Source organism: Lepus europaeus, chromosome 12 (genome assembly GCF_033115175.1).
Source record: "Lepus europaeus isolate LE1 chromosome 12, mLepTim1.pri, whole genome shotgun sequence".
Lineage (NCBI taxonomy): Eukaryota > Metazoa > Chordata > Mammalia > Lagomorpha > Leporidae > Lepus > Lepus europaeus.
Genome location: NC_084838.1, coordinates 9,173,989 through 9,194,901, shown reverse-complemented (window position 1 = coordinate 9,194,901; position 20,913 = coordinate 9,173,989). Strand labels below are relative to the sequence as shown.

The 20,913-nt window shown below is 58.4% G+C and overlaps 1 protein-coding gene and 1 long non-coding RNA gene across 3 annotated transcripts in view; both read left to right on the top strand.

Annotated features, from left to right (window-relative positions):
* The first annotated feature begins 3,297 nt into the window (after positions 1-3,297).
* Positions 3,298-4,414, top strand: LOC133771154 (uncharacterized). Its single transcript, XR_009867544.1, has 3 exons — positions 3,298-3,379; positions 3,519-3,672; positions 4,162-4,414. It is a non-coding gene; the product is annotated as an uncharacterized LOC133771154 (long non-coding RNA).
* A 3,150-nt stretch (positions 4,415-7,564) lies between these two features.
* OLFML2A (olfactomedin like 2A) overlaps positions 7,565-20,913 on the top strand; it is a 32,348-nt gene continuing 18,999 nt past the window's right edge. The window contains exons 1-2 of one of the 2 annotated variants that reach the window (XM_062207579.1): positions 7,565-7,660; positions 14,019-14,282. In XM_062207579.1, the coding sequence (XP_062063563.1) occupies positions 7,565-7,660; positions 14,019-14,282 (360 nt within the window). The remainder of the gene's footprint in view (positions 7,661-14,018; positions 14,283-20,913) is intronic. The other variant, XM_062207580.1, reaches the window with a different exon arrangement.

Below are 20,913 nucleotides of genomic sequence, written 5' to 3'. Positions count from 1 at the left end.
CGTCTAAATGAGTTCATGTTTGTTATGAAAACCTGCAAGCAACAACTGAAAATAGCGCTGTCAGCACAAAGGATTCCTGGAAGGATGGTGATGCATCAAAAGGCTAGCAACTTTGATAGAATAAGTAAAAAAAAAAAAAAAAATTAAAGGACTGTAAATTCAGCATCAGTGGTGTTTCTGACACAAAAACATTTCTAAAATCCCACCTCCAGTTCATTTCTTCATGGCATAGACCTAAAGACTTCCTATCTTGCTATCTCCTGCAAATATTTCATACAAAATAGAAATAAAGAAAGAGTACTCGTTTTTTTTTTTTCTGCTTAGAACTTAACTTATTTTTGAAAAAAAAATAATAATTAGGAGGGGAAAAAAAAGTGTCCACTACTCCAAAGGCAAACTATTTTAAAAATTTCTTTTTTGGCAAGTCTGTGAGCATGTTAAATTCTTAAGCGCTAGTAAGCAAACTGCAAAGCGGGACACAATGCTACTTCTCCACTGAAAAATAAAATGTCTCTGAACAGTCCAGCGCTTTATGTAGTTTACTCGAAGCCTGTCGGGCTGCCCAAAGTTCCCATTGTGTTTTCAACAACAACAACAACGAATATCCGAATATCCGTAGCACTAACTTCCACTGGTGTTAAAATATTAAAGCCATCTTAGCCTAAATGGATTGCTCCATTACATTCTTTTAAAGGACTCCAACCAATTGAGGAAATGAGACTGTGAAGGGGAAATCTGATTAAGAGTTAAAATCGAGCTCTTTAAAACGTACTCATGAATAATTAATAACAAATATAGTTATTAGGCTTCCCTCACAACAAGATTATTCTAGAAGTGGAACTACAAGCAGTATCTGCATCAGGCGCAGGTGGGCACAGGAAGTGTTCCCGCAGAAATGCACTCAGTAGTGTGGGTACCAGCTACAGCTGCAGCGTCCACGAAAAACCAGCAATCGGCACGGCAAGTTGTAGTTCAGCATGTACAACATTCACAGATTAACCACAAACCAAACTCAAAAAGCCTAACGCACTAAAGAAACCCTTTGCTCCCATGACCAGTCCTCTTCCACCCTCCTCCGCTGTGGCAGGGGATTTCGCCGATCTCAAACGTGTCCACATTCAGGGATCAGTCTCCAAAGAGCCCTCGCTGGCCGGCCGGCCGGCCGGCCACCTGGCCGGCTCCCGTCGCGTCGCCACGACCACCTCTCGCTATTAGACCAGCAGCATGCAGAGAAGTTGACCGGACTCTCTTCCAAACGCGCTTTGCCCTCAAACTGGCGAAGCTTCAGAACTGCTCGGCTGATGCTTCCTGAGCGGGTGAACCCGCGAAGACACCGATCTCCCCTCGCCCCGCGGCTCGCTCACTCGGCGACCCAGCACCTGGGCGGCTGAGTCTCGGGATGCTTTGCCCACACCTGCCAGGTCCCTGTCCGGACTGAGAACTTCTGGCCGAAGCAATTAATTTTTAGTGCCTCCTAACTGTCCCGGGCGTTCGCATTCAATCTGAAATCTGTTCCTTGTTAGACCCTGTTTGGTCCCAGATCTCAGAGAGAACTGCGAGTTTATGGCGCAGAGGGGGGAGGAGCCTGCCCTTTATTCGGAAATGAGGAGATGTGAAAGGTGGAAGGCAGGGCAAATAAATAAATAAATCGAGTTTGCTGCCGGAGCGTTTGCCGGCCGGTCCGGGCACCCTTTGTAATGCACGCCTCCCGGGGCTATCGCCTGCGCTAATTGCTCCAGGGCGCTTTCCAAGTTCAAAAGTTCACCTTTTACGACCTCACAAAAGCTCCTTACACGTTACCAATAAAAACATTCCGCGGCGAACACCGAGGGGGGAAATATCAAACAGATACAAATAAAACACCCGGCTGGGGGAGAGGGGCGAGGGAGTCCCGGGGAAACCGAGGGCCCGGCCAGGTGAGGAATCCCCGGGGCCCAGGGGCCGGGGCCGCGGCCGAGCGGAGCTGGGGCTGGGCCAGCGCGGACCGGGACCGGCCGGCAGGCGCCGGGGAGAGGCAGGTGTCCCGCGACCGGCCGGCCGAAAATCGTCCGAACCGCTGCGGGGGCGGCGAAGGTGCGGCGCGCGCGCAGGAGCCGCCACCAAAGGGTCGGGGGGGGGGGGGGGGGCCGGCGGAAGAAAAAAAAAAAAAAAGCCCGGGGCTGCCCCAGCAAACGGGGTCCGCGCAGGGGAGGCGGGCTCCAGGAGGGTCAGGGGTCCCAGGGGGCGGCGGCCGACCGGCGCGGGCGAGGCGGGACCCGCGTGGGGAGGAAGGGGATGCTCCCACTGACGGACCGCAAGGCGGGATCCGCGCCGAGGGGAGGCCTCGGCGCTGGACCCGGCGCGGAGGGGGGACCCCAGGGAGAGAAGGGGACGGTCGGGGCGGAGGGGGCGGACGCAGGCGAGGCCCAGGGCCGAGGGGACAGGGGGAGGGGGCAACGAAGCCCGGTGCTGCGGAAACCAGGCCATGGAAGGGGTCTTGCGCCGAGGGGACCGGAGGAGGGAGGGGGACCGGAGAGCAGAGGGAGGGTCCGCGCCGGCTTCCCGGAGCGCGAGTCGGCGGAAAGAAGGGGGTCCCCCGGGGAAGGGACAGAGGCCGGTTCTCGCTCGGCCCGGGGTCGGCAAGCCCCTCACCCACCGTTGCGCGGCGGCGGAGGGAGCGCGGCGGGCGGCTCCAGGAACCCCGCCGAGCCCCCGCCGCCTCCCCCTCCGCTAGGCGGCCGTTCGTCCCGCTCCATGCGGTGGTGCTCAGGACCCGCGCTGAGTTCGCTGCTCCGCCATGACCCGCGCCCTCGTCGTCGGAATCGTCCGCCAGGGAGGTGGGGGCTGTCAGGGGCCGGCGGGCTCCCGGCCGCGGCGCTCTCTGGGCCCCGAGCCGTCCGGCTCCGCGCCCCTCAGCGCCGCGCCCCCTCAGCACTGGCCAGCTCCCTCCCCTGACGTCACGCGCCGTTTCCACGCACGGTCCTGCGAGGCATTCTGGGAAATGGAGTCCGCCTAGCGAGGCTGGCCACGCCGGACTCTACCATCTGAAGGGGTGGGAGCAAAAATCAGGAGCTCTAAACGGAAATGTCAAGGCCCGTCGTCCTCAAAAACCCTAACAAAACTTCTGAAAGTTGCTGAATAAATAGTTATGTCATGGTCTCTTTTTTATTGCGATTTTTTCCCCGCGGTTAAATAGCCCCAGGACTCTTCAGATTCCCCCGCCCCAATAATGAGTCTTTCCAAGGAGGCGGATCGCGAAGGAGCCGGCTGAGCACGTGCAACGAAGCCCAGCCCTGTGGGCGGGGCCGAGGGGCGGGGCTTGGAGGTATTCTCCAGGGCCTTCCTCCGCGGCCGCGGGACAAATTGGACCGGAGATTAAAGGACCGGAGTTTAACTCGAGGTGACTGCGTTCGTATGCAAATGGATCCTATACAACTGTGCTTTCCGGGGTAGTGTTTAAAGCCTCTTACCTCCGGGTGGGCGGGAAAGACTGAGGTTTCCCTTCCTCTTCTTTCATTTTCCCCCTGCCCGTAGAACAGATGGACGACCAGCTCGCGGCCGTCGCTGCCATTAAAGAAACCTTGTGGCTGTCGACCCCAGGTGTCTTGAACAAGCAGTTAGCCCCGTGCCGTTGAAGAGCAGCCCTTTACCCGGCCCAGTTCTCCTTCCCCGACTCAGTTTACCTCCCTAACGGTAAAATGGGGCTGGGAGGGGGACAGGGTCCCCTTGGGAGACCCGAACCCCTATCCCGCCCTCAGTTTCCCGAAGCAGAACCCCGCATTTCGCCGGACTCCGCGGCGTCCACCCGCCGCGGCCACCAGGGGGCGCGCGGCCACCGGCCTCTGAGCGCCCCGGGGCTCGGGCTTATCTCCCCCGTCCGGGAAAGACTGGGCTGCCCGGAGCCCAGGCCCTACCTGGCGGGCTTGAAGATAAAGACCCAGCAAACTGGGGCTTTGCCCGGCGCTACTCTGCAGGGTTAACCCGCGGCTTCCCTCCTCCACCCCACCCCCGGCCGCGCGTCCCCTTTGGCCCCTTCCTCCTGAAAGCCTTCCCAGATTCCCCCAGCGAGTGAATCCCTTCAGGGCTTGCTCACTACAGATAATGACTCGCTGGCCCTGAAGGAATGAATAAGGGGCTGTCGCTGTGGCACAGTAAGTTAAGCTTCCACCTGGGGGTCGCCAGCATCCCACAGGGGCGCCGGTTCAAGTCCTGTCTGCTCCACTTCCAATCCCGCTCTCTGCTATGGCCTGGGAAAACAGTTGAAGATGGCCCAAGTCTTTGGGCCCCTACACCCACGTGGGAGACCCTGAAGAAGCTCCTGGCTTCAGATCGGCCCAGCTCCAGCCATTGTGGCCATTTGGGAGTGAATCAGCTGATGGGAGACCTTTCTGTCTCTCCCTCCCTCTGTAACTCCACCTCTCAAATACATTTCTTTAAAAAAACTCCATCTTAATTACAAAAATGAATAAAAGCATCTGTTTTTTCTGTTAATATCAGTGTGGCCTTGACGTGTTGCTTCCGAGCCTCAGCGGCCGGCAGCTGATTGCCTCCTGACAGGGATGTTATCAAAATCAGGTGAGATACTGGGCACAAAGCAGTTGATTTAGGGCCTGGCCTAATCAACGGGGCTTGCCACTTGCCTTCTGAAAAATGCTTCTGGAAAGTGTCAAAGGCCACAGGACAGAACAGCAAGGGAAGTGACGACCTGAGACCCAGCCCCTGTCCAGGTGGCGGCCGCCCACCTGAGTCCAGCGCCTACCGTGGGGCCTTGTCTGTTTCCCAGCACTCCTGAGAAGTCCGTGCTCACCCACCCACCCACCCAGTTCACAAAGGAGGAGACAGGCGCTGTGGCATAGCAGATAAAACCACTACCTGCAACACTTGTATGCCATATGGCCAGTTCAAGTCCCGGCTGCTCCACTTCCAATCCAGCTCACTGCTAATGGCCTGGGAAAAGCAGCGGAAGATGGCCCAAGTGCTTGGACCCCTGCCACCTACATGGGAGACCTGGATGAAGCGCCTGACTTTGGCCTGGCCCATCCCCACCTGTGGCATTGTAGCCATCTGGGGAGTGAACCAGCAGATCTCTGACTTTGCAAAATAAGCAAAAAAAAAAAAAATCTTTGTTTAAAAGATTTATTTATTTGAAAGGCAGAGTTACAGAGAGGCAGAGGCAGAGAGAGGTCTTCCATTCACTGGTTCACTCCCTAGATGGCCGAAACAGCTGGAGCTGTGCCGATGCGAAGCCAGGAGCCAGGAGCTTCTTCCTGGTCTCCCACATGGGTGTAGGGGCCCAAAGACTTGGGTCATCTTCTACTGCTTTCCCAGGCCATAGCAGAGAGCTGGATCAGAAGTGGAGCAGCTGGGACTCCACTTGGGCCAGGGGGTAAGGGGAGCCCTGCCCTGTGTTGCAGGCAGCACAGTAATTAATCACACAAACCCACAACTGCACGTGGAGGCTAGAGCAGAGAACACCTATGAAGGTGCGAGGTGCCATCAGGGTTTGGCAGTACTGAGGAACTGAGGGACTCTGGAGCCCATTAAACAAGGCAGAGGGGCAGGCCAGAAGGGTGGGGAGTGGGCCCCCAAAGACCGTGGGGTCGTGTGGAGCAACAGCCAGCAGGGGGCAGCATTCCTCCGGTGACCGCAGCCTTGCTCTTCCAAGGCCGCATCATGGAGAAGGCTGGGACAGGAACCCCCTGCCTGGCTGCGTTTGTTTTGAGTGCATTTTGTCTGTTTTCTTTAAAATATAGCACACATGTTACAAAACCCACAAAGTGCAAAAGTATTCCATGAACATCCTTGTTTCACTTCCTGCCAGCAGGATCCCCTCCTTAGAGAGAAATGCCCACTCTACTTGTGTACTGTGTCTCGGCACAGGCAGTCTGGGTACAGGAGAATCCAATGTTTATTTTTTTATGCCAATATAAGTCTGGTTTTGGCGCCTCTTGGGATCTCTACTTAGGAAAGAAGCTTTTTGTACTGAACAAAGACTACATACGTGATTTAAAAAAAAAAATATTTGAAAGGCAGAGTTAGAGCAAGAGAGAGACCTTCCATCCACTGGTTCACTCCCCAGATGGCCACCACAGCCGAGACCGGACCAGGAGGAAGCCAGAACCGGGAGCTCCATCTGGCTCTCCCACAAGGGTGGCAGAAGCCCAAGCGCCCGGGCCGTCTTCTGCAGGGAGAAGACGCATGAGCAGGGAGCTGGGTGGGAGGTGAACAGCCGGGTCTCAAAGCGGCGCTCATATGGGAAGCCAGCATCACAGGTGCTGGGGTAGCCAGCTGCACCGCGGCGCCAGCCCACCCGTGGTCCCTTAAAATTCAGCTGCGTTGTGCAGGACCAGAGCTTGTGCTAGGTCAGCGGCTTTCAAAGCTTACATCATCTGGAGGGCTTGCTAAAACACACAGGCCGCTGGGCCCCAGCCCCCAGAGTTTCAGTCTGTAGTCGCTGGAGGGGCCTGAGAACCTGCATTTCTAACAAATCCACTGGTGGCCTGGTTTCTCTCCACCAGGGAAGGTATGCCGCACCCCAGGGCACACACAGCCCAGCAAATCAGCCAGTTCCAATTAGCCAGCAAGGGAGGGGAGGGGGAGGCTGGGAGGGAGGTACGGCTCCTGGCGGCGGGGGTAGGGGGGCAGTGCTAGAGGTCAGAGGTAAGGCAGGAGTGGGGGTGGGTTCGCCAGGCCAGGTCGACACGCACAGGTAAGAAGTCTTGGGGGGAGAAGTCACGACAGCGGCCGGTGGAGAGGATGAAACGGGGGGGGGGGGGGCGGGGGTCCGACCCCAGGGCTGCGCAGGAAGACGCCTGGGAGAAACACCGGGACAGGCCAGAGGGACCCCGGACAGGAGGATTTGAGAAGGGGGGGACAAGGGCGGCGCTGCCTCGGGTGCGGTTACCCGGTGGAGTAGTGAGACGGGGGACTCCCGTAGCGAGCCGCGGGGGACGGCCGGGCCCGGTGCTTTAGAGATCGCTTAGGGAGGCAGGGGGCGCGCCCAGAGTGATTGGAGTTGGGGCCCCTGAGATGGGGTTGGGAGCGGCGGGAGGGACCCCGGGGCGGGGGAAGGCGGACGCGGGCGAGCAGCGCTGGAGCGCACGCGGGCCCGGGGAGGGGAGCGGTGGAGCTCGCCGCGTGCCAGCGCGAGCCTGTCCTGCAAACGCCGCTCGCTCGCGCTTCGCAGCCACTGCGAAACCATTTTCTCCACTTCACAGATGCGCCAGCTGACCCCCTGGGAGTGGCCGCAGGGGCGCGTCCAGGGTCTGCGAGGCGAACCCGCGCCCCTCTTCTGGTCCCGCGGCTCCCGTGGGCTCCGACCAAGCTTCCCCGCTCCCCGTTGTTTTTTTTTCCTGAGTCCGGGCCGGGAAGCCCTCAGCAGAGCCGCCCCACAGCAGGGAGGCCCCGCGGGGATCACGGGGGGCGGGGCGCCCCCTCCGCCTAGCTCCGCCCCCAGCGGCGCCGGAGGGGTCCGGGGCGGGGAGCTGGGGGCGCGCAGAGCGGGCAGCGGCGCGCGGCTCGCACAGCGGCTCGCCCTTCCCGGTGTCCGCGCTCGGTCGCTGGTGCTCGCCGTGTCCGAGGCGCCATGGCAGCGGCTGCCCTCCCGCCCCGGCCGCTGGTCCTGCTCCTGCTGCCGCCGCTGTTGCTGCTGCGCGTGGGCCCGGTGCGCGCCGACAGCAAGGTACGCGCGCACCCCTGCTCCCAGGTGCAGCTCGGCGGGGCGCGAGGGGGCGCTGTGGCTGGGGTTGCGGGCCACCGAAAGTGCCCCGGCCCGGGAGCACACAGGGATCCGGGACTTAGCACAGAAACCGAGGGGGCCAAGACCCTGGGGAGAAGCAACTCCGGAGAGGCTAGGGGTGCTGGGACCTCGGGGCCTGAGGAGGGGGTACCAGGTCCGATGCGCACAGAGGTCGGCGCTGAAACCCGGGCGCAGGGAGCGCAGCCCCGGGAGCACTGGGCGGAGGCAGCAGTGGGGACCGGGCTCAGTTCCAGGCTGACCGCGTCGGGGCAGCCCCCGGGCAGCTGTTACCCGCGGCTCCTGGCTTAGCAGCAGCCATACAAGGTTGGAAACCTTTTTTCTGCCAAGGGCCATTGGGATATTTATAACATCATTCGTAGGGCATACGACATGATCGTCTTAAAATTGAGCCTGCTGTGGATTTATTGAATTTCCAGTCCCGCCTGCGGATGCCTTGGCACGAACAGTGATTTGGGGGGCCTCATCCTGGCGCAGCCGCCGGAGGTTCCCCACTCCTGCAAGACCGGGACTCAGAATTAGGGAACGCAACTGGCTACTTGCCTGGCCTCTGCCACTCCTGCAGGCATCAGGTGCAGCCGCTGGAGGACCAAGCGGCTCCAAAGTGACCCACACTGTTCTGGGAGCCCGTGCGTTGGTGTCCCTCCCGCCCCTCATGCCCAGCCCTGGCTGGCACCTTTCCTTCCCTGAGCCCCCACTAGGTTACCTGTGACCGTGAGGTTTCCACTCCCCACCCCCTGCAGGTGATGGTCTCTGGATTCCATGAGATTATGCCTATATAAAATGCTTGGCACCACACCTGGCGCCTAGTAGGTGCTTCATAGATGATGGGCAGGTGCTGGAATCTTATCACAGGGATCCTGAAAGGGTCAGTGAGATCCAGAAGGTAGGGAGAGCACTCAGGGCAGGGATCCCTTGAGGGTGTTCTGGAAATGACCCTAGGAGGACGGGCCTGGGGGCAGAAGGGAGGGGGATGAGACCCAGGGTCCAAGCCAGGGTCTGCTTACGGAGCCTGAGGGTAAAGGCTGACTTCTCCCTGGTCTCTCCAGCTCTTGCCCGCTGGAGGGCGAATCTGCCCAGCCCATGGGAAGCTGAGGGCAGAAACCGCTACCCATGCACTAAGGATGTGAGCAGTGGACACGGCACACGCTCAGCCCAAAGACTCAATCCAGGGCACGCAAACACCACTCGGGCACAGTCCCGACTGACCACGTGCTCCGGATGTGTGGAGAGAATGGGCCTCCTTTCAGTTTTAGAGAAGGGGGAGTGAGGGTGTCTCGAGAGATGGCGGCCTTGTAGATCAGAAAACCCAGGTCCTGGCCTTCGTCTGGTATTTTGCTGTGTGAGTTTGGACAAGTCACTGCCTGTCTCTGGGCTTGAGTTCCCGATGTGAAAAGCAGTGTCCCCCCAACTTCCCTTCCATGGGAGACCATTCTGGAGGCCCTGATCTGGCTGGGGCAGAACAAGTGAGCCAAAAATCCCAGAGAAGCTGTTCAGCGCTTTGTCAGCGCTCTCGCTGGGAGGGCTGCTTGGTCTGGGGCGCCCTTGGAGCTGTGCAGAGAGGACTGTGGAGCTGGTGAGGAGGGCCCACATTCAAAACAAAGCAAAGACAAAGAAAACCCAACACGCTGTTTGTGTAGTGAGTCAGCCCGACACTTGCTGGGTTGGGGGGGAGGCAGTGTTATCCCAGGGTGAGCTGAAGCTGGTGGGGTGGGGAGGTGCATCCTAGGTTTGGGAGGACGGAGCAGCTGGGGACTCAGCCCAGCCCTCCCCGGAACACTCCCCCCCCCCACACACACACACCCCTGCACCACTTCAGCCAGCTGGGAAGAATAAAAATCAAGTGATGGGTGAATTTCCCCTGCATTCCTTAGCTCAGCCAGACTCCTGCTGGCTCTGCAGAGAGCTGTTTTCATTATCACCCACCCCCTCCCCCATGGCAACCCCTCCTTTCCTTCCAAGCCTGTCCTGTGTTCCCTGGGGGAGAGGAGCCCTGTGGAGGGCCAGCCTGGGGCTTGGAGTCAGCCTAAGACCCCGAGGGTTGAGCTGGCTCTTGCTCAGACCCCCTGTCCCCGGAAGGAAGAGCCATCTCCTCTCCTGCCTCCTGTCCTCCTTGGCCACCTCCTCGCTCACCATATTTTAATTTCGTGTTTAGAGCGCAGTCTCTCCTAAACAGGACTCGGACTTTCCATCTATGGAAGTGCTTTGTCCAGGCTGGCAGGAGTAGGAGAGGAGCTGTCAGCTTCACAGGTATTGCGAAGGGCTGCCCAGCCTGGAGGCTGTGGTGCACGGGCAGGTAGCCACGCCACACCCAGGCGTGGCATCAGAGCCACAGGGAGTCTGCTTGCTGCCCTGTGTCCTTGGAGTGTGCCTGAGACTCCCCCTCTGCTCTGCTTCCCCATCTGGGTAAAGGCTGCTGGTGCCTTGCTTCCTCCGTGCATCCAGCGATGGGAAGGGGATCTTTGGTCAGCAGCCTGAGGACGGAGGGAGGTCCCGGCCTGCGGAGGCTGGCCGGGAGTGCGGGAGGGCAGAGGTGGCCCAGGCTGGATCAGATGTTCCGGGCCAGGCCAGTCCTAGGGCCTTAGGTGTTGCTTGGTGTCTGCTCCTGGAGTTTCTGCCTGTGGGTGTAATTGGAAGCAGGCCCTGGGGCAGCGCAGGTGGGAGACCAGGCAGCACCCCCCTTGGCTGGGGCACCCAGACGAGCCCTGAGGGGCAGCCCCCATGCCCAGCACTTAGCCAGGATGTCACAAGCCCCCCCCCCCCGCCCCACTCTGAGGCTTCTGGGTCCCTCCCCTATCTGGCAGACTTGAACACTGAGGCTTCGAGGAGTCGGGCTGGGGCTGCTCACACATATCATGGGAGCATGAGCTGGTTGTAACTCCTGGAGCTCAGGATTCTCTGTGGGCATCCAACTGGCCTGGGGAGGCCGAGAGACCAACTCACGGCTCCGGCAGAGGGCCTAGGCACTTGCATTTCCCAGTGCGCTCCAGGTAACCCCAAGTCACGCCCCCAGTTAGAACTCGTGTGGAGGTAATGGGGAGTTACAGAGGTTTGCAGAGCAATGGAATAACATAGATCATTTGGAAGATTAATCCGGCAGAGAGGAAGCTGCTGTATTGATTGTGCAGGGAGCGGTATTGCAGCCGGAATGAGGGCTGTGGCATGGAGCAGAGAGTGGGGGGCAGAGGTCAGAGATCCTTAGGTTGAGGGCAGGAGAACGTGATTGGTGGGCTGTCCGGAGTAAGAGGGAGGCTCAGAGGGTGGGCGGGAAGGTAAGGTGGACACAGGTTTGGAAGAAGACGCCGAGTCCAGTCCTGGACGGGTGGAGTTTATAATGCCTGTGGGCATTCAGGAGGAGGTGTCCAGTTGTAGTGGGCTGTAGGGAAGGATTTGCCTGCAGGGGACTGGGAAACTGCAGGACTGGGCTGGCCATAGGGGAAGAGGCCAGATCCAACCTCAGGATGACCCGGTTGGAGCCTGCTCCGTTGCTAGAACATTTCACAGCTTGAACCCCCTCCCCGCCTCTGGGCAGATTTACCAATCCCACTCCAGAAAACTCTCAAGTACACGCTCTTGCCATCTTGTTGGGAGAGATCCTTGCGGGTGGGGGTGGGGGGGCTCATTAAGCACACTGCGGGAGCTGGGAGTGGCGTGAGGCTGCAAGGAGGGGGCCCAGGCAGGGACTTTCCTGCTTGGCGGGAGCTGCAACCTCCGTGCCAGGGGCCGGGAGCCCCAGGTCCCGCGCTGGAGGAGAAGCCCTTGCCTGGTGGCTGCAGGTGGTCGTGGGAGGGACAATGTGGCAACCTGTTTGGGGGTCAGGCTGTCCTGTGTGACCCTGGGCGAGCCCCTAGGCTTCTCTGATGTGCCGCTTTCTCCAGGGAGGGGCGTTCACAGTGAGGTCGGTAGCAGGTGCTGCTTAGGGAGTGCTGACTGTGCCAGGTCTGTGTCACACGCTCTGCACGCGCTGGCACTTCGGATGTGCAACAAGCTGAGGAATAAGGGACCTTCTTCTCCCCATTTTACAGAGGAGGAAGCTGAGGCTCTGAGGGGTCCCAGCCTCACGGGGAGGCAGTGTGGGAGCTGGAATCTGAGCCTGTGCCTGGCTGTCACAGTGGAGCGCTGCTGCCCCCATCCCAGCCCCACACAATGTGGCAATCACCAAAGGCTGGACCCTGAGCTGCCGGGGCTGGGAGCGGAGGCCCTCTTCCAACTCCCGGCCATGTCAGGGCCTTGGCTGCCCCCATCAGGACGTAGCACCTCATTGGAGGAGGGACGGAATGTGGCGGGCGGCTGCGGAGGCTGCTGCTGGCCCTGGCTGCTGGGTGGATCCCCAGGAGGGTCTGGGAACTGGCCATACGGTGCTCGCCTGCGTCTACCTGCAGGGCGGCTCTTGACCCCATCTGGGGAGTGGGGGGAAGGGGCAAGAGGTCCCCAAGGCACGGCAGGGGTCAAGGGGCTGGCGGAGGCCCAGGGGTGGGCAAGACCCTGCCTCTGGCCAGCAGCATTCACAGGAGGGGGAGTTGGCCCATGCGCCCTGTCCACCCACCCACAGACAGCCCAGGACAGCCTTCCCTCCCCACCCCTGCCTCCTCTGCTAGCTACAGAAAAAGAGGGGCCCAGAAGCTCCCCAGCCCGGGCTCCTCCCCTCCCACAGTCCATTAGACAGCCGTGGGGCTCCATTTCTGCTTCTGAGAATAACTCCCAAGGTACCCGCGCAGAGAAACAAACAGCGAACCCTGCGCAGGCCACTGCAGCACACACGCCGTTGTGTGCGCTGCTGGCGCCGGCCTGAGCCCGTGACCTGTCCTCCATCTCCCATCCTCACCAAGTCCCTTGTCAGCAGGCACTAGTAGAGCCCTCATTTTACAGAGGAGGGAACTGAGGCCCAGAGAGGTTGGGTAATCTACTCGAGAGCACACAGCAGGCGGTGGCCCATGGCTGTGTTCTAACCACTGCCCTGCGCTTCGCCAGCCCTGAATGGGTGCTCAGTGAATGTCTTCCTCGGGCTGCCTGATCCAGCCGAGCCGCCTCCATCTGTCCACACAGCAGCCTGCTCTGCTTAAAACCCTTCCGTGATGCCCCAGTGTGTTAAGGAAGAAGCCAAGATCCTTTAAGATCCAGCCTGGTCTCCTGCAGAATGGCACCACGTGCCCTCCAAAAGCAGCAGCCAGCGTGAACCACCCCAAGGCCCCTGAAGACAGGCCCTTGCTTGCTCTCACATGTCGGGTTTGCTTTGCTTGCGATGCCTGCCTCCTCTTTCGAGACCGCCTCCTCCGAGCAGTCCTCATGGGTGTCTTTCTCTGTGCTCCCAGAGCTCACTATGCCAGCCTCTCCCATGGCTGAGAAGGCCAAAAATGTCCCATGATCTATTTCTCTGGCACTCCTCGCTGTGCCCCAGGGCCTGGCACAGGCCAAGAGCTCAAACAGCTGTCTGAGGGCGGAGAATGGAAATGTAATAGCTGCCCCCCTTTCCCAGGAGCCCCGGGATACTCGTGGGCCCTGGGCTTGGCAGAAAGCCCAAGGGAACCAGGAACTCGCCTGGCACCCGGTGGCTCCAGTGAGAGCCGAGCGGCCCCCGGGCCTGGGGTGTTCCCTTGTCGACTGAATCATGGACAGCTGTGTGCGAAGGGCTCAGAGCCCCGGGTGGGCTGGCCCGGCTCCGGCAGGCACTGAGCCTGGCACCTGCTGCTGATCTCAGAGCTCATTCCTGCGGCCACAACACCCTGCTGCCCCCGGTGGGAGAGGAGCACGCTGGGTGCTGTGCCCGCGGCACACCAGGGTGGGGTTGAAGTGGGAGGAACCCATCAAGCTGGGCCATGCTGCCTCACTAGGGAGAGGTGGGGTATGGAGGGTCATCCACTCTGCCTTGAGGGGATGGGGCTCCGAGGGGTGGTGCAGCCTGTTTAAGGTCACACAGGGTGTGGGGCAGCTGGGCTGCAGAAGCGGCACGGGACGGATTGTGTTCCTAAAAAAAAAAAAAAAAAAAAAAAAAAAAAAAAGATGTATTTGAGAGGCAGAGAGAGAGGTCTTCCATTCACTGGTTCACACCCCAAATGGCTGCAATGGCGGGAGCTGGGCCGATCCGGAGCCAGGAGCCAGGAGCTTCTCCCGGGTTTCCTACAGCCCATCTCCCTGTAAGGAGTGCTCCCTCCTCCGCAGCCTCCACTCCCCCACCTCACCCTGGCCGGCTGCGGTGGCTTCTGCTCGCTCGCCCTTCGCCGCCACGGCCCCGCCAGCCACTCACTGGAGTCCCTCTCCCTCTGGCGGCCCCTCCGCGCCGCAGGTGTTCGCGGACGTGGACCAGGTGCGGATGACCACGGAGGGCTCGGACTGCCGCTGCAAGTGCATCATGCGGCCGCTGAGCAAGGACGCGTGCAGCAGGGTGCGCAGCGGGCGCGCGCGGGTCGAGGACTTCTACACGGTGGAGACGCTGAGCTCGGGCAGCGACTGCCGCTGCTCCTGCACGGCGCCGCCCTCCTCGCTCAACCCCTGCGAGAACGAGTGGAAGATGGAGAAGCTCAAAAAGCAGGCGCCCGAGCTCCTCAAGGTACTGCTGGGCCGGGCTGGGGGGGAGGGGGCGCCTGTCCCGGGCTCGGCGGGGAGGGGGCGCCTGTCCTGGGCTGGCTCCGGGACGATCTCTCGGTCCCACGCTCCTCTAAGGCGCTGCTGGAATCGCCCGGTGACACAGGCCAGGAAGCTGAGACTCAGAGGGGAAGCCGCTTCTCGCCCAAGACCTAAGGGATGGAGGAGGCAGGAGTCCTTGTCCATCTGCCTTATTCCAGCCCCTCGCTGCCGAATCCGAAGTCCTGTAGTGTGTGTGTGTTTCAATTGAGAGGCCGGGAGAAAGAGCTCCCATCTGCTGATTCGCTACTGAAATGCCCACGATATTCCAAGCTGAAGCCGGGAGCCAGGAACTCAGTCCAGGGCTCCCGACTACTGGAGCCATTGCCGCCTGCCTCCCAGGGTCTGCATGAGCAGGAAACTAGAGCCGAGGGCCAGAGGTGGGCACTGACCCCAGGTACTCTGATGTAGGGTGTGGGCATTGGAACTACCAAGCCAAACACCCAAACACCGCCCAGGTCCTGTGTTTTATGCAAACTACCTCATGTCCTGGCCCTGCTCTGCATCTTAGATGGCGTGGTAGTTTGTTGTTTCCAGTGTAATAGTGACGTTTCCTGTGTTCAAGCTCTACGTGCATCCTAAGTCTATGCTAAGCTCCTGTTATACATTATTTCTCTGAATAGGTTCTTTTTTATTTATCTGAAAGGCAGCGATACAGAGAGAAGGAAAGACAGATCTTCCACCTGCTAGTTCACTCCCCACATGGCTGCGATGGCCAGGGCTGGGCCAGACGGAAGCCAGGAGCCTGGAACTCCATCCAGGTCCCACACGTGACCTGGATGGGGCCAAGCACTTGGGCCGTCTTTCGCTGCTCTCCCATGCGCATTAGTAGGGAGCTGGATCGGAAGTGGAGCAGTGGAGACTTGAACCAGTGTGCATATGGGATGCCAGCAGCATTGCAGGCAGCAGCTTAACACACTGTGTCACGATGCTGGCCCCGATTTCTCTGGATTCTTGAAGCATGCTGTAGAATATGGGATCCTTGTCCTCGCGTTATAGGCGAGAAAGCTGAGGTTCACAGTTGAGTAACCTGATCCAGCTCTCCTAATGCGGGGTGGGGGGGTGGGGGGTGGCCTTGAACATCCCCAGCCCACAAATACAAAATTTGAAATGCTCCAAAATCCAAGACTTTTCTGAGTGCCAACGTGACTCCAAAAGTGGAAAATTCTACACTGTAAAACTTTGTTTTATACACAAAATTATAAAAAATATTGCATGTATAAGGTGTATATGAAGCAAGTGAGTTCCATATGTAGATGTGGGTCTACCCCCAAGATCTCTCTCCTCTCTCTCTCTTTTTTTTTTTTAATATTTATTTATTTGAAAGGCAGAGCTACACGGAAGCAGAGGCAGAGAGAAAGAGAGAGAGAGAGAGGTCTTCCATCTGTTGGTTCACTTCCCAGATGGCTGCAACAGCTGGAGCTCAGCTGATCCAAAGCCAGGAGCCAGGAGCTTCCTCCGGGTCTCCCACATGAGTGCAGGGGCCCAAGCACTTGGGCCATCTTCTACTGCTTTCCCAGACCATAGCAGAGAGCTGGATTGGAAGAGGAGCAGCTAGAACGCGAACCGGTGCCCATCTGGGATGGTGATGTCATAGGCAGTAGCTTTACCCGCTATGCCACAGCGCCGGCCCTAGCGTCTCTTTCATAACTTCTGTTATGACTGTTTCATGTAAAGACTGCAAGGCCTGGCATGTGAGCCTGCCAGTCTATGGATGCTGGCAGAAGATACGAGCCTCCTGGGTCAAAGACAAAGGAGTTTATTACTCACAGCAAATACCCATTTCTCGTTCTTCTCCCAGCTCCAATTTCAAAGGGTGAACAGTGAGCACCAGACAACAACACCTGCCCACACACACTTAGAGAACCTGAATCTTTTATGATGGGCACTGGGTGGGCCTGCCCTGTCCCCTGCAGGGAGATGCCGCCCCACTTCAGGACAGGCGGACGGATGGGAACTGTCCACAGAGCCACTCCATGCAAGACACACGGAAAAGCAAGACTCATGAGGATTAACCCCAACATTCGGGGGAAAAAATCTTCTTTAGATTTAGCTCCAGTTTTATTTTTGTGGCACCCAAACGGCTGTCAGAACTCTCACTAGTGCTGAGGGAGAGGAGAAGAGAAGTGTTGGGCCCAGGGGCTCCTTCACTGCTCGCCAGTCCTGGGATCGCCTGTCTACCTGGGGCCCCGCGAAGGCCATGGGGACTCCAGGTACACAGGCCACAGGCCAGTCCGCCACAGCAGGGCAAACCTAGCATCTGCTCCACTCACTTCTCAGTAAGTGAGCTGTGAGCATGGCGTGAGAACACAAGGCCCTTTCATCAGTGCTGGTGCGGGGCGGGGAGCGTTTGGCCTGGTGGGTGATTAAGCCACCAGTCGGATGCCAGCTCCCACGTCTGATTGCCTGGGTTGGATTCCCAGCTCCGGCTCCTGACTCCCGCTTCCAGCTCACACAGACTCTGGATTTCTGTCCCTCACATAGGCCTGGATTGAGTTCCCAATCCCAGCCTTTGTGTTCTCTCTGCCCTTGGCGGTAGCCAGCATCTGGGGAGTGAACTAGCAGATGGGAGTACATGCATTTGCTCACGCTCACTCATAACTTGTTTAAACTAAAAACAAGCAAACAGAAAAAGCAGGCTGTTTCATTCTTGCTACACCCTTCAGAGAGAGGGCTTACCACTACCAGCTCAACTCGGGTGGGGATCTGAGGACCAGAGAAGGGTTGTGACTTGCCTAAGGTCACATAGCCATGGCCACCACAGCAATTACTCACCAGGAACCCATTTTCCCTGAGGGCCACAGGGGTCTCGCTTGAGCCTAACAGAACTGGAGAGGGGAATTCTGGGCCTGACTAGCAGGAGGGGCTGCAGGAGAGGAGGGTACCCCCAGACCAGCAGTGTGCACTTGAAGGGTGCCCAGAGAGAATCAGGGAGCAGAGGCCCCAGGGCTCGGGGCTGGGCTCCCTCACTCTCAGCAAAGGTTCTCAGTGTGTGCCCCCCATGGGAAGAGGCTAAGAGGAGCCCGTGTGTTGGGGCGCCCACCCTTTATCCCACTCCCCTGGGTTAGTAAGCACAGTTGGGGCTTGGCATGAGCGGCCAACTATGTAAGAGACGGATCCGCCCGGCCTCTGCTCGGGGCGGCCAGCTGCTGGGCTCTGCTTCTCTCCTCCCCACTCCTTTGCCATCTGGACAAGGAGCAGTCATGGCTCCATTGTTGAGGAGCCCCCAGGCTTGGGAACACAGCTGCTGACCCCGACTGGGCCGCGTGCTCAGTGCTGGGCCAAGGGACGTGGCAAGGATCCATGGGAGGACTGCGGAGGGGGTGATGTTGGAGCTGAGGCAGAGCAGGATCATGGGCATCTGGGTGGGGGCGGGGCAGGGGTGGGGCGGCAGTGCAGGTGCCTCCCCCACCCCCGCCCTTCTCAAACCAGCTGCATGAAGAACCAGTGGTTTTTGTTTGGTTTTTAAAAGATTTACCTATTTGTATTTAAAAGGCAGAGGCAGAGAGAGAGAGAGAGAGAGATCCTTCAACCACTGGGTCACTCCCCTAATGGCTGCGACAGCTGGGGCTGGGCTGGGCTGAAGTCAGGAGCCTGGAACTCCATCAAAGTCTCCCACATGGGACACAGAGGCCCAAGCATTTGGGCCATCCTCCAAGGTCCTGCAGGGAGCTCGATGGGAAGTGGAGCAGCTGGGACGGAGGCTGGTGGCAGACCAGCCGTGGAGTAGGCTGGCTACAACACCCCACCTTCCCCCTCACCTCCGGCCTTCAGCACAAGCCGTACCCTTTGCAAGGAATGGCTTTCCGGGCAGCTCTGCCTGATGTGTGCTTCCCACTCCCAGCTGCACTCAGGCAAGGTGTGCTCCTGGCATTCTTTCCTGGTCCGCGCCCGCTCCAGACAAGCTCAGGTCCCGTCGCCTTCCCCCTCCCTGCTTAGTGGTCTGGGCTCTCTGCTTTGGACACCTGCGTGTCACTGCCCGTGTCCCCCGATCTGGACACCCGTGTGTCACTGTGTCCCTGACAGCCTGTCGTGGATCACGGGGACTCATGTTTGTCTTGCACGCCTGGCCCAGAGGAAGCTTGCTGATCAGAGGGCAGTGGGGAACCACGGAAAGCTAACTAGCGGGGAGGGACCCTGTCAGAGCCAGGCTTGGCGGCCCCAGAGGCAGCAGAGTGCAGATGGGAGCTCGCTGGGAGTCCTCTGGAGTGGCAGCCATCGTGGCTGGTGTTGACGACACCCTTCCTGGGTGCCCAGTCTGTGCGAAGCTTGGCCCACACACCACCACCCCTTATCAGAGCCCTGTGGCTCCATCTCACAGTGAAAGAAACCAAGTATCTATGGGAGCCGGTGCTGTGGCGTAGCGGGTAAAGCCGCCACCTGCAGTGCCCACATCCCATATGGGCACTGGTTCAAGTCCTGGCTGCTCCACTTCTGATCCAGCTCTCAGCTATAGCCTGGGAAAGCAGTAGAAGATGACTCAAGTCCTTGGGCCCCTGTACCCACGTGGGAGACCCGGCGTGGGAGACCCGGAGGAAGCTCCTGGCTCCTGGCTTCGGATAGGTGCAGCTCTGGCCATTGCCGCCATTTGGGGAGTGAACCATCAAATGGAAGACCTCTGTCTCTCTATGTCTCTACCTCTGCCTCTCTGTAACTCTGCCTTTCAAATAAATATTTTTTTAAAAATGTCTATGGGCATGGTTTTCAAACTGTGTTCCACAGAGCCTTAGGGGTACCATACAGCCTTTCAAGGTCAAGGCAGGGCTGTAGGGGGAGCAGAGAACTCCCCGCCTCCACTGCAGCCTTCCACCCCTTTTTTCCGTTTTGGAGATCAGGTTCTGCTCAGAGAAAAGCTCCTGGGCTTAAAGTAGCTTGAACACCCCCGGTACAGGGACAGTAAAATCCTTATGAACATTGCTGGCCTTTGCAGGACACTGAGAAGTGCCACAGGGCTCAGGGCAGGGCAGTTGCCCTGCCCCCAGAAGCCAGGGGAGGCTGCTTGACCAGAGAGCCCCCTCATCCTCTCACGGGCGTGTTGGCCATCTAGAAAGAGTGTGACATCCTGATGAAGTGTGACAGAGAGGGCCGGGGCGGGTCAGCTGCAGGACAGAACCCTGGACCAGGCCAGAGAGGCTGACCATCTGCTCCAGGCCCTGCTGCTGACAAGTTTGCAAGGCCATCGCCCACTCCTGGCCTCTGTTTCCCCTTCTGAACACGAGAGAGGTGCTGGGAAATGGAACTGTCTGGGCTCTGCTCTGGGGTCCAGCATTCAACAGCCGGGTGGCCCGCGGACAAGTCGCTCCAGTCTCTGCCGCGGTCTGTAAGGTGCAGAGTGTAGTCGTGCCCTGTGTTAGGTTGAGTCCCTGGGAGCAAGCCCTGAAGACAGTATTCTGGTGCAAGAGGTGTGTTACGAAAGTGCTCCCCAAAAACGCTGGCCATGCAGTGGGAGAAACAGGGCAGGAGGGGAGGACACACTGTGTCTTAGCCCACTTTTCTGTGGCTAGAACAAAATTCCTGAAGCTGGACAACCTAGGAAGTAAAGAGGTGTATGTGGCTTGTGATCCTGAGGGCTGGAGGGTCCAAACTACAGGGAGGGATTGACAGAGAGAGAGATCTTCCATCCACTGGTTTCCTCCCCAAATGGCCACAATGGCCAGAGCTGCACCAGGCTGAAGCCAGGAGCCTGGAACTCCATCCAGGTTTCCTATGTGGGTGGCAAGGGCCCAAGCACTTAGATCATCTTCCGCTGCTTTCCCAGGTGCATTTAAAAGGAGCTGGATCAGAAGTGGAGCAGCCAGGGCACAAGCCGGCACTCATATGCACTGCCAATCACAAGCAGCAGCTTAGCCCACTGCACCACAGTGCCACCCCTAGGCCCCACCTCTTTTTTATTTTTAGATTTATTTATTTATGTATTTATTTGAAAGTCAGAGTCACAGAGAAACAATGAGAGACAGAAAGAGCGATCTTCCATCCACTGGTTCACTCTGCAGATGGCCACAATGGCCAGTGCTGAGATGGGCCAAGGCCAGGAATCAGGAGCTTCATCCAGTTCTCCCAGATGGGTAGCAAGGGCCTAAATACTTGAGCCATCCTCTGCTAATTTGCCCAGGCCATTAGCAGGGAGCTGGACCAGAAGTGGTGCAGCTGGGACTCGAACCAGCACCCATGTGGGATGTGGGTGTCACAGATAGTGTCTTTACCTGCTATGCCACAGTGCTGGCCCCCCAACCTCTTTTGCTGTTGTTCTTTAAAATCTTTATTTCAGATGTCCGTTCCAGCAGAACTGAGATAAAGCTTCTTGTACACACACTCTTTTTTATAAATTCAGAACATGAAATGTTGGATGATTATTGTGAACTGTGAGACATAATCAAAGAGCTCAGCAAGGGACCAGAAGAAAAAGACAAAAGACTTAGGGATTAGGTTAGGTTTCCAGTGCAAACATAAAACAAGGATAAGGGTTTGGTGTTGCTAATTTTCTTTCTTTTATTTAAAAAAATATTTATTTATTTGAGAGGTAGCGTTTTAGACACACACATATACACAAAGAAAGA